This window comes from Etheostoma spectabile, unplaced genomic scaffold, assembly GCF_008692095.1.
Source record: "Etheostoma spectabile isolate EspeVRDwgs_2016 unplaced genomic scaffold, UIUC_Espe_1.0 scaffold00018831, whole genome shotgun sequence".
Lineage (NCBI taxonomy): Eukaryota > Metazoa > Chordata > Actinopteri > Perciformes > Percidae > Etheostoma > Etheostoma spectabile.
Window position 1 is genome coordinate 46,595 of NW_022604503.1, and position 12,181 is coordinate 58,775.

The window sequence follows — 12,181 nt, forward strand, 5'->3', positions numbered from 1 at the left end:
CTTGGAGAGATACCTGCTGCTGTACAAGCTGCTGATCTTCAGCTCATTAGATGGTCAGTTAGCTCCATCTAGTGGACAGATAGTAGAACTCCATCATCTGATGGGGGACTTCTCTCACACTGACTGGGTCCAAGAGTGTATGGCTGCAGCCTGGAGCGTCCCATGTCATGCCGTCCCGCTTGGTGCCATCCCCGAGCTTCTACTTTTCAAAATAAAAGCTTGCATCTGGAATAAAATACTTTAAACAATAGGCCATCTGTCTTACTTTTCAAAGTAAAAGCTCACGTCAACTATCATGCTAATGAATAAAAATACTAGAATTTTTTTTTTTTTATATTTAAAATATATGTCCGTCTCTAAAATAAATAGGCAAACTAAAAGATTCCTGATGGAGGACTTCTCTCAGACTGACTGGGTCTGGGACCAGGTTGGACTGGTTCTGATGTCTCTCTGACTCTGAAGTTATGAAGACGTCACGGCGTCATCGGATCAAATGCACATCGACACCAGAAATTCATACGTTGTAGAATTATTCTATTAATGTCAAGAAGTAACACAGATGTAGAAGAAAGACATCCCTTTATACGTATATCTGGTGAGGGGAAATTCACATTGTTCACTCAGTTTGGTTCATTTAATACACACTTGACAGTGAGGTATTGGCAGAGGTGGAAAATAAGGAAATACATTACTTATGTTACTGTATTGAGCAGTTTTGTTGTGTATTTTTCAAGTAGTTTTTAAAATGTACTTGATTTTAAGGTGAATGTATTTTGTTACATTACAAATCCTATCGTTACTGAGTAAAAAGAAGTTTGACTAATGAAAACTGAAAGGAAGAAAAATAAATAAATAAATAAATCCCACCGTCTATAACCACTACACCAGACCTGGGCTTTCTTTTTTGTGCCAACGTATGCAGCTTCTTCTTCTCTGGTTGCAAGGCGCAAATAAAAAGACGTAGAAGAAGTGTACCGTGTGGGAGGGTCGGACCCATGGATGTATTAAGAGAACGGTCGAACCCCTGTGGGGGCGAGCTGAGACCTGAACGGGAGACATTAACATGGACGGGAATCAGCTGTTATCCCTCAAAAACATCAGCTTATGGGAAAGAAAGAGAGGTCGATACAGAGCGCCGAGGTTTTAACCAAACATGGACGCACAACATCGCCACAACACTACGCCATTTTCTGAAGGGGAGCTTCTAGTTACTTTTCAGGTTTTTTCCCTTCTTGTCCAATGAAAACCACGTATCTCCAGATGTGTGTTGATGTTGAATGTTTGTGGTAAACTGAAGTATGATGTCATAAGTGTCAAAAAAAAGAATAAATCTGTAAAATAAGAAGAAACTAAATGTCAAAGTTCAACTCAGTTCAGTTTATTTAAGAAGAAGACAGATCAAATTAATAAAACAAATGATTATACATGGGTTAAAAATCCCAGAATTAGTCAAAAGCTCGCAAACCTCCCCCTGAATACAATCAGCCGTTCTCATGGCAAAGGGAACATTTCACGAGTAGAAGGAAAAATGGATTCAATAAAATTTCAGCAAATTTTGGACGCTAACTCGATGCCATCAGTGAAAAAGCTGAAGTTAAAGAGAGGATGGCTTCTACAAACAGATAATGATCCTAAACACACCTCAAACTCCACTGTGGATTACATCAAGAAGAGTAAACTGAAGGTTTTGCCATGGCCTTCACAATCTCCTGACCTCAACATAATGTAAAATCTATGGATAGACCTTTAAAAGAGCAGTGCGTGACTGACCAGATCCAGGTACAGATCTCAAAGAACTGGAAGACTTTTGGAGGAAGAATGGGCGAAGATACCTCAAACAAGAATTAAAGACTCTTGGCTGGCTACGAGAAGGGGGGGGGGGGGGGTACATGGTATTAACTCTGCAGGGGGCCCAAAACGTTTGCAGACGTCATTTCTTTGTTTTCTGTTATTTTGAAAGTGTAAATGATGGAAATAAAATCCAACTTTTTGTGACGTATTATACGAATGTCTAATCTGTCATATGATGTTTTTTGGAGATTTTTCCATCTTTTCTTGGCTTCTTTATGCACATTAATACACATTTTTACCTGGGGTGCCCAAACCTTCAAACCCCACTGTAGTTATTGTTTATAGTTTTTTCTTGAAGCTGCACTTTCATAAGTCTCTTTGTAGTTTTGCTTATTTAAAGCTAATGTTCAGACTATTTCGGCTTCTCTCCAGTGTGTCTGCGCTGGTGAGATTTAAGGTTACTACTCTGAGAAAATGATTTCCCACATTGATCACACCGGTACGGTTTCTCTCCATTGTGAGCACGTCGGTGAGATTTAAGGCTACCAACTTGAGAAAATGCTCTACCACATATATCACAGCTGTACGGCTTCTCTCCGGTGTGAACACGTTGGTGAGATTTAAGACTACCGTTGTCAGAAAATGCTCTACCACATATATCACAACAGTACGGCTTCTCTCCAGTGTGAATGCGCTGGTGTCGTTTAAGACTACAGCTCTGGGAGAACGTTTCCCCACATTCACACGAGTACGGCTTCTCTCCGGTGTGAATGCGCTGGTGAGATTTAAAACTACCGCTCTCAGAAAATGCTCTACCACATATATCACAACAGTACGGCTTCTCTCCAGTGTGAATGCGCTGGTGTTGTTTAAGACTAGAGCTCTGAGAGAACGTTTCCCCACATTCACACGAGTACGGTTTCTCTCCGGTGTGAACACGTTGGTGAGATTTAAGACTACCGCTCTCAGAAAATGCTCTACCACATATATCACAACAGTACGGCTTCTCTCCAGTGTGAATGCGCTGGTGTCGTTTAAGACTACAGCTCTGAGAGAACGTTTCCCCACATTCACACGAGTACGGCTTCTCTCCGGTGTGAATGCGCTGGTGAGATTTAAGAGTACCACTCTCAGAAAATGCTCTACCACATATATCGCAACAGTACGGCTTCTCTCCAGTGTGAATGCGCTTGTGAGATTTAAGGTTACGGCTCTCAGAAAATGTTATCCCACAATGTTCACAGCTGTACAGCTTCTCTCCGGTGTGAACGAGCTGGTGTCTTATAAAGTCATTATCAGTAAAGGCGTTACCACATAGATCACAGCTGTACGGCTTCTCTCCAGTGTGACTGTGTTGATGTAATTTTAGGGTACTCTTCAGTGTGAAAGCTGCCCCGCATTGATCACAGCTGTGTAGATTCTCTCCAGTGTGAACTCTCTGATGAATCTTTAAAGTTCCAGATGTTGTGAAGGATTTGTCACAGTGTTGACAGTGGTGACATTTTGGTCCCTTTCCTCTTCTCTGTTTCTATAGCAACAGACAAACCGAGAAAGAGAGAGAGTTAGTGAACAACCTTCTTAAACCCCGTTTTGCAGACGATGAACAAATCTATTTGCCTGTAAAAATCAGTGATAAGGATACACTTCAGCCTTTGCTGAACTGCCTGAGGGATTTGAAAATATGGTTGGATCAGAATCTTCTCCGTCTCAATGAAAATAAGACTGACATTGTTATGTTTGGTTGTGCTGAACATTTTAGTGCTTGTGTAGATGTTCTTTAGGCTCCAAATATTCGTCCTTTTACCAAGAATCGGGGTGTGTGCTTTTAATTTTGACAAACAGATTAGTTCTGTTGTTAAAACCACTTTCTTCCAGCTGAGACTTTGGGCTAAGGTCAAGCCTTACCTGTTGCACAATCACTTAGAAAGAGTCATATATGCATTATTACGTCTGGATTAGACAACTGTAACTCTTTGTTGTTGATTAGATCAGTCATTCCTCCGTTGGTTGGTTAGTCCAGAACACAGCTGCTCGACTTTTAACCCAGGACCAAAAAGCAGGACCACATCACACCTGTTTTGGCCACGCTCCATTAAAAGCGTATTTCTCAAGATTTTAAATGGGTTGACTTCTTATTTATCGGAGCTTCTACACATCACTCCTGCCAAGGCACCGAGGTCTTCCAATCAGATACTTAACGATGAGACCAGATCCAGGTTAGGCAATAATCTCTCTCTCTGGCTGGCTGTCTTTCTCTCTGGCTGGCTGGCTGTCTCTCTCTCTCTCTCTCTGGCTGGCTGGTTGTCTCTCTATCTCTAGCTGGCTGGCTGGCTCTCTCTCTCTGGCTGGCTGGCTCCCTCTCTCTCTCTCTCTCTCTCTCTCTCTCTGGCTGGCTGGCTCCCTCTCTCTCTCTCTCTCTGGCAGGCTGTCTCTCTCTCTGGCTGGCTGGCTGGCTGGCTGTCTCTCTGGCTGGCTGGCTGTCTGTCTCTCTCTCTGGCTGGCTGTCTCTCTCTCTCTCTCTCTCTCTCTCTGGCTGGCTGTCTCTCTCTCTCTCTCTCTCTCTCTCTGTGTAACACGGGCTAAACCAGACCTGGGCATCTTACGGCCCGCGGGCCACATCCGGCCCTTTGTGCGTCCCTGTCCGGCCCGCGTGAGGCTAATCATAAATTACAAAATAAATGAAAAAAATGTCTATGTCGAGTGTGCAATACAACGGTGCTGCTTTTGTTTTAAAAAGCGTTATTTGTATTACTTCCGTGGGGACGTATGCGCGTTCGTGATTGTGAGTGAAGATAAACAGCGGCAATCACAAATTACAAAATAAGTTTAACAAAAACATCTGTCGTGCGTGCAATACAACGGTGCTGCTTTTATTTTGAAAAGTGTCATTTATGGACGTATGTCCGTGTGTAACCTGTGAGTGAAGGTGCACAGCGACAAGTGATGCCCGGTTACCCCCCCCCCCCCCCCCCCCCGAGATGTCCGCTCACGCTAAAAAAAGAAAAGTTGAGGATGAATGCCGTGTTTTCAACAAGACATGGACTGCCAAGTATTTCTTTACAGAAATTAAAGGTAAAGCCGTGTGCTTAATTTGTGGTGCACAGGTTGCTGTGTTTAAAGATTATTATTTGAATCGCCACTACACAACGAGGATAAATACCGGAATCTGTCTGATGAAGAGCACGCAAGGGAGGAGAGTGAACAAGTTAAAAATAAATTGCAGTGATTCAATGATTGTTTTTGTTTTCTTATTTTAATTTCACATAGCCTAATATAATTATTTAAGGATTAAGAGTTTAAATAAAACCATCAAAAGCAATCTGCTTTTGTATAAAGTTAAATTAGGTTAAATTAAATTATTATTTTTATTAATATTTATCTTACATTATATCAAAAATAATATTGAGCAAAATTTTATTGAAATATTGTCGATGTGGCCCTCCAGCAGTGCTCGGGTTGCTCATGCGGCCCCCTGTAAAAATTAATTGCCCCCCCCCCTGGGCTAACCTTCCACATGGTAGCAGAACACATGTCTATTATGGCGTTTTTCCACTGCTGGTAACCGCTTGACTCATCTCGCCTCTACTCGACGCATTCTACGTCCGTTTTCCATCGCAGATTGAGTAAAGCCTCAGCGTGGCTAGTCACCATAGCTACGCATGATGATGTAATTTTCAACGCAACTCACAACAGCACGGCGGCTACTTGCCACAGCCAGAAGAAATTTTTAGTTTCAGGGTTAGCAGAAGGAAGCAACAAAAATCACCACTGAAAAAAAACAAACAGGAGTTTGGGAATTCTGACGGAGTTCAGACGTCGACATGACGACACAAAAGGGTAAGTTAAGTTTCCTGGTAACGTTAGCTAACATTTGCATGTGTTCAGGGTTACAGTCAGTATTTACTATATGCTATATAAAGTATATGAACTTTAGCAACCATGATTACACACCATAATACTTATGCTGTGTACTGCTTGTGTTTCCGGGGGGACACTGTCACAGGGAGGGGGCAGAGGAAGAAGACCGGGAAATACGGGAAGGTTTGATGCTGTACTTGAAAAGCTAAATAAAAACTTTTCTTTGTTATATTGTCTTGTTTTTTTTTTTTAAAGTAATGGTGTGCAACCCTAACCCTAAGCCCCTAATAGCCCTTAATATTATAAAGTTGAAAAGTGAGAATAGTGCAGAGAGTAGATAATCTGTCGGTGTCTGTTTTTTTTTTTGTTTTGTTTTTTTAAATGTCGCGTTTGTTTTTCTGACACACACTCCACACTCTGGTCTGCTAACAACGCAGTGATCTGACCAACCAGCAGTCTGCAGGTTTCCACGTCACCTTTTGGTATCGCCTCAGCTCGCTTGGAACCTCGACTGAGGTAGTACTAAAAAAAGTACCTAGCAGGTCCCAGGGACCAAAAAAAAACAAAAAAGGCGATTAGAGTAGATACCATGCAGTGGAAAAACGCCATTATTGAAGATAACAAGGCAGTAAGACCCATGACAGTTGACAGCGAGCTACAGAATAGTTTTAACTTCCGTTCTTCACTTCAAGAAGTCTGAAAACGGGAAAGGAATGATAAAGCAAAAAGTCTGTTGACATGACAACGTTTTTGTGCTGGTCTGAAAAATGTATCTCATCTTTGACTCAAACCTGATCCAAACCGAGCCGTGAGGTTGGTGATCCATTGCAGCCCGACTACCAGACATGTGCATATCGCAATGTCCAGAGTCGTTTCTATAAAAATCCTATAAGACATTTGTGAAAGCGTCTGTGTGCGTTCATTAATATTGAGATTAGATTCCTGGGTCTCTTTAGTCTGCAGTAACCTCTTTCCTTCACTCACCTCCTCCTCCTCCTCGTGTTTCTGCAGGTATTCGGTGATCAGGTCCAGGTCCAGGTTGTCTTGCGGCTCCCATGTGTTCTCCTCACTGGAAAGGTGAGTGCAGACAGAAGAACATCTCCTCACACTTTGTTTTTTAGGAAATACATTCTCACTCTAGCTGCTAATTTGGATTATTCCTTTTATCTGTTGCCATGGTGTAAGGTTATTTGCGGGTCTGCACCTTAGTGTCAAAATACCAAACCTTCAACTTTGAGGATGCCGAAAATTATGTTGAAAGTATGTGTGAATGTGTGTGTATATGGAATAAGAACACCAAGCATTAATATTACAGACTTACACTTACTCTGAGAACCCCTTCCATTTCAGCAGAAACTCTACTTTTCCCTTCACCACTCTGCGGTCCAAAACCTTCTCCACCACATACTCCTCCTCTTCCTCCTTCACTGCTACAGCAGGCTCCTCCTCCTCTTCCTCCTTCACTGCTGCAGGCTCCTCCTCCTCCTTCTTTCCTGCTCCGGTCGCCAACTTGACGTCTGCCCCAAAGGGGTGGTTTCAAATTGAGTAACCGGGGTAACAAATTATTTGTCTTGATTGGGGTTCACTACTTAACTCTCATAGGAGAAACCCTGGAAAGCAGAATCACGGAGTCAGTGAGTGAGAGAACGAACCGCCGTCCTCGTCTCCAAATCTCTGTTTATTACAAATTCTCCCAAACACAAAAGCATAAAACAGTCCTCAACAACAACATTCCCCTCGTGGAAACACGTTTCACTTCAATTTAAGAACCGTAACACCAATTTCTTTACTCCCCATTTTTCAGTGGGCAAAATCTTCCATACTCAATTTCCCAGAAATAGTCTCGTCCTTACCAACATAAATATCACCCTTACTGTACAGTTTCAATAATAATATATATATCTCTTCTTTCTACCTCCAAAACTCCTCCATTTTACTAATGTCATCATGGAAAACATGAACCATCATACACCTGGGGATAATAATTCAACTTATAATACATTCCTTTACTAATACTATGTAGAACTTTTAGGAGGAACTCTCCTTTAAGTGTTAAACAACATTTAAACATTAACAATCCTGTCAGGATACGTTAAAAACCATGAAATAATTCATTACCAGGGACTGGAAGCACCAGCACCCGGAATCACACACACAACCCTATGTTAACTAGCATGTAAGTTAGCAGTAAATAGCATGTGTCTATGTTAATGTTAACTAGACTGTTAGTTAGCAGTAATTAGCCTGTGTCTATGTTAATGTTAACTAGCATGTTAGTTAGCGGTATTTAGCCTGTGCCTATGTTAATGTTAACTAGCCTGTTGGTTAGCAGTAATTAGCCTGTGTCTATGTTAATGTTAACTAGCATGTTAGTTAGCAGTAATTAGCCTGTGCCTATGTTATCTCCTAACATATACCTACCTCTCCGTCTCTGCTGATTGGGAATGATTGAGATTTCTCTTGCACAGCTACGAGAAGACTTACAGCTTTCAGACAGGTTACTCAAGTCACATCTACGTCTTCAAGCTCAGTTGGAGGCTGCGCAGTAACGCTCAGCATCACCGGGAAAGAGCTTCTAATAGACTTCACTGGTCTCCTTCCAGAGCAACGGGACCTGTTGGTCCATTTCTTTAACTGTCTATGATCCCACCCCGATACACACCTGTTAGCTAGCCGCGAGCTCTATTGTTTACGAAACCCGTTTCCCGCGGTTACAAACGCGGCTCTGTAGCTCGCCTTTACACATCATAAACTCCATAACTAACCCACCACAGCTTCAGTCCACCAGACACACGGCAGAAGGAAACCGTCTTTTGTCATTTTTACCGAGTACCAACCTGGAAAGCAGAATTACGGCATCAGAGAGTGAGAAAACAAACCGCCATTCTCATCTCCAAAGAGGTGTCCGTCACCTGGGCACCGTGGTGTACCGATCCCCGCACATTGGTTCCGCTTTCTTTGTTTCCCCGCTACGTTAATATTGCTTACCAATAAAATTTGAAATTCATACTAAACGCTACGCTGGTTATTATGTTATCCCTTAAGGTTGTATCTCACATTCAAGCTGAAATAAATGTGGCAATATGCTGCTCTATACACGCTAAAAGTAGTGATTATTTACATAGAGTCTGGTGGAGATATGCTGCTCTATACACACTAAAAGTAGTGATTATTTACATAGAGTCTGGTGGAGATATGTTGCTCTATACACACTAAAAGTAGTGATTATTTACATAGAGTCTGGTGGAGCCCTGATTTTCCACTTGCCAATAGCAATAAACAAACTTTAACGGTAGTGTGGAACAGTACAGTGATCTTAAGACTTTGAAAGTTCTGTAGTGTGACCAAACTGTATTGGGATTGGATGTCTTGATTCATCGGTCTACAAGTCACTATAAGAGGTGTAGACTGAGCTTAGTAGCACAATTAATTTCATTTGTAGTGAAAGGGAAAGGCAACTCTTAAACCTAGCTCATCTCATTCAGTTTTCCTTCACCCTAAATCCTTAAAGGCTGCCTTTTTTAAAGGAAAGACACCTAAAGATGGAATTAGGGTTAAGTTACAATTAAAAATGTTTCTTTTTGACCTCCTGTTCTTTATGCAGTGCGGAGTACAGTGCCTTCATCACCGAGGGAAAGTGAGGCCAGATGTCAGGAGACAGAGAGCAGCAATCAAGAGAGTGAAAGTCAGGGCCAGGCAGGGGACCTGAGACAAGTGTTTCCTTATAATGTGGCAGAATTTGTGTAAGATATTGTTTGGGCTTCATAGAAATGCAGCAGTGTAGATGTTGGTCTGTTTACAATTTGAACCTCTGATATAGGTTTCTTTCTCTCTCTCTCTCTCTCTCTCTCTCTCTCTCTCTCTCTCTCGCGCGCGCGCTATGTCGCTCTCTCCTTCTCTCTTTCTCTCTGTCTTTGTCTCTTTCTCTCTCTCGGCTTTCTGCTGTCCCTGTTTATCTCTGTTTGCTCAGCCCTGTTTATCTGGAGGAAGATGAGGCTCTTGAAGAGGCAATACAGCGTAGCCTACTAGAAGAGTGTGATAGACCTGCTGTTAATACTTTAAAGTAAGAGTTACAAGTATTTTTTTAGTACTGTAAATATATTGTTGACATCAGTGTAAACATCACAAACAGCATCAAACAGTTATATCATTGTGCACTGAAGGTGCTAGTGGAGTAAATGCACAGATAGCCAAAGGTCTGTTCATCTTAACATAGGTCATCTGAAATGCTGAGCAAAGAAGAAATTGCAGGCCTTCTACAAGCTCACAGTGAGAGAGTTATTACATTGGGAACAAGACAGATCTGTATCAGTCGAGCCAATGTTTGGACCACAGCCTTACGTGTGTTTAAGAGACCTGGTTTTGCAGAAAGCTGTGACAGGCTCTATTTTATATTTGCAAGCGATGAGCATGATGCTGGGGAAGATGCTGCTGACCTTGGGGGTCCCAGACGAGAGTTTTTCCGCTTACTGGTGAAGGCTATCTTCCAGGACAGTGGCGCTTTTGAAGGTGTGTGTGTGTGTGTGTGTGTGTGTGTGTGTGTGTAAAATATATAGAATGTGCTGTTTTAATTTATTGAATCTTTCAGGCACACCAAATGGATGCACACCAAGACTGAACATGCTCCACTTGCAAAATGGAGTGTATCGAACCATTGGCAGGATGATGTCTACAATAATAGTGCAAGGGGGTGAACCACCTGCATTCCTGTCCCCGAGTGTGGTGGACTACATTGTGTCTGGGGACATCCTTCAAGCTCACGTGACACCTGATGATATAGGTGACCCTGATTTAAGGGAGAACCTCAATAAGGTGATGCGCAATGTTCGGATCTGAAGACTATTGTAGTAAGCCTTTGCTTTTGACTATTCCACAGCAGTACAGTACTTTTATTTTGGTGGAATGCATTATCAAAATAATTTTGGTTTCATATTACCAAATAAACAACTAAAAATTTCAACTTTTCTTGTCATAGGTAAGTAAGTATTAAGTGAAATGCATAGTGTACATAGTACTTCTGTAAATGTTGATTAAATGCAGTAATTTGAGAAAATAACATTTGATCTGTAATATTTAGGTTCAACATGCAACCTTGCAGGATGATTTGGAGAAAGCAGTCAGCTGCTGTGACTCATGGCGATATCAAGTTGAGGGTCTTCCACTCGTAGTCACCATGGCCAACAGAGATGTGTTTGTGAAAAATGCAGTTCTATATCATACTGTTGTGCAACGGCAGAGCTGTCTTGATCAACTAATTGATGGCTTGTCCCACTATGGAGTAAGATTTACCTCACAGTTCTGTATCATCTTTAGTTATCTTTCATTTATCTTTCATTTATGGAGATGAATTTCCCTACAGGTTTTATCACTCTTGAGAGAGAACCCCAGCTTGCGTGTGCTGCTTGACATACCAGGAGAGGACAAAGGTCAAGAAGCTGATTTTGTAGCTGGTATTCTCAAACCATGCTACTCTGCACTGGGGAGCAACAGAAGAGCTAAAGAGGAGTTGATGGTGGTCAAATTTAGGGAGTTTCTACAATGTGTTGAAAGTAAGTATGCATTTGTTATTCAGTATATTATTCAATAAGACAATCCAGGAAATTTACAGATTAATTTTATTCTTTACTCGTAAAGCTGTGCCTAAGGGTCATGTACCACAAACAAGAATACAGTTATCCATTTGCTTGTCATAATAAAATTGCTTTTTCACCAAAATACCTATACAGTAATCCATTAGTCACTCACTTAGTCATTATTTGTTGAGTATTTTCCAGTCTCCAAGTCAACAGTGGTTTCCCTTTACTTTTAGGTAAAGAGCTGAGAGACACATATGGGGACAGGACTCTAACAAACGATGAGGAGGCATTCCTGAAGACTTTGAGCCCTGGTCACATCCTGGCATTTGCTACAGGGAGCAGCAAAGTCCCAGCCATTGGTTTTCATCCAACTCCTAAGTTAATATGTATTCATGATGAAAACAAACATCTTCCCATTGCGCACACTCGTGCTAATGAGCTTCACCTTTTTGTGAATGCAAAAACAATGGCTGATGATGATGAATTTAACTACAGCTTCCTAGTAGCACTAATGAATGGATCTTTATTCAGCTTCATTTAAACAAGACATTTAACAGCTACCAATTAAAGTACAAGGCTTATTTTTTGCAAGCACAACTGGAGCATAAGTGGAATGTCCTAATTTTGATTTTTACTGTAAATCTACTAATTTGCTTAAATCAGTTCATTTGTAAAAGAACCCCTGCAGTGAAATAGACCACTGTTTAGTGTAGGGCTCCTCATGTTTGTCAAACCAGGCTGCTGGTGGTTCTGTGTACCCTCTGCCCCCTTCATGGCAACAACCCTAAAACTATACACTACAGCCCGGTGGTTGATTGTGTCCATGTCTAAGTGTGTTTCATAGAGGACATAGTTTGTCCATATTTAAAGCAGTGATTTCATTTGCAGTACATAAGTAGGCTGAAAAAAACATTGAAAAACACACCGTATTTGCCATTTTTAAAATTGTGTCAAAT

The 12,181-nt window shown here is 41.5% G+C and overlaps 2 protein-coding genes across 2 annotated transcripts; one reads left to right on the top strand and one right to left on the bottom strand.

Moving 5' to 3' along the window:
- Positions 1–2,064: 2,064 nt before the first annotated feature.
- Positions 2,065–8,593, bottom strand: LOC116682691 (zinc finger protein OZF). Its single transcript, XM_032509769.1, has 3 exons — positions 8,562–8,593; positions 6,634–6,712; positions 2,065–3,319 (listed from the first exon to the last, which is right to left on the bottom strand). The coding sequence occupies exons 1-3, from the start codon at positions 8,591–8,593 to the stop codon at positions 2,204–2,206; spliced, it is 1,227 nt and encodes a 408-aa protein (XP_032365660.1). The 3' UTR covers positions 2,065–2,203.
- Positions 8,594–9,574: 981 nt separating this feature from the next.
- LOC116682689 (G2/M phase-specific E3 ubiquitin-protein ligase-like) lies at positions 9,575–11,923 on the top strand. The gene is made up of 6 exons (XM_032509768.1): positions 9,575–9,712; positions 9,866–10,158; positions 10,238–10,461; positions 10,727–10,927; positions 11,009–11,198; positions 11,459–11,923. The coding sequence occupies exons 2-6, from the start codon at positions 9,876–9,878 to the stop codon at positions 11,764–11,766; spliced, it is 1,206 nt and encodes a 401-aa protein (XP_032365659.1). The 5' UTR covers positions 9,575–9,712; positions 9,866–9,875; the 3' UTR covers positions 11,767–11,923.
- Positions 11,924–12,181: the final 258 nt, after the last annotated feature.

Bases quoted from the DNA above. Each gene is read 5' to 3' on its own strand.
- LOC116682691 (XM_032509769.1), bottom strand. From the start codon at position 8,593: ATGTGCGGGGATCGGTACACCACGGTGCCCAG. The intron at 6,713-8,561 runs GTGACGGACACC...TTCCAGTGAGGA, and splicing joins CGGTACACCACGGTGCCCAG to GAACACATGGGAGCCGCAAG. The intron at 3,320-6,633 runs GTGAGTGAAGGA...CTGTTGCTATAG, and splicing joins AACACGAGGAGGAGGAGGAG to AAACAGAGAAGAGGAAAGGG.
- LOC116682689 (XM_032509768.1), top strand. From the start codon at position 9,876: ATGCTGAGCAAAGAAGAAATTGCAGGCCTTCTACAAGCTCACAGTGAG. The intron at 10,159-10,237 runs GTGTGTGTGTGT...TGAATCTTTCAG, and splicing joins GGACAGTGGCGCTTTTGAAG to GCACACCAAATGGATGCACA. The intron at 10,462-10,726 runs GTGATGCGCAAT...TGTAATATTTAG, and splicing joins TAAGGGAGAACCTCAATAAG to GTTCAACATGCAACCTTGCA.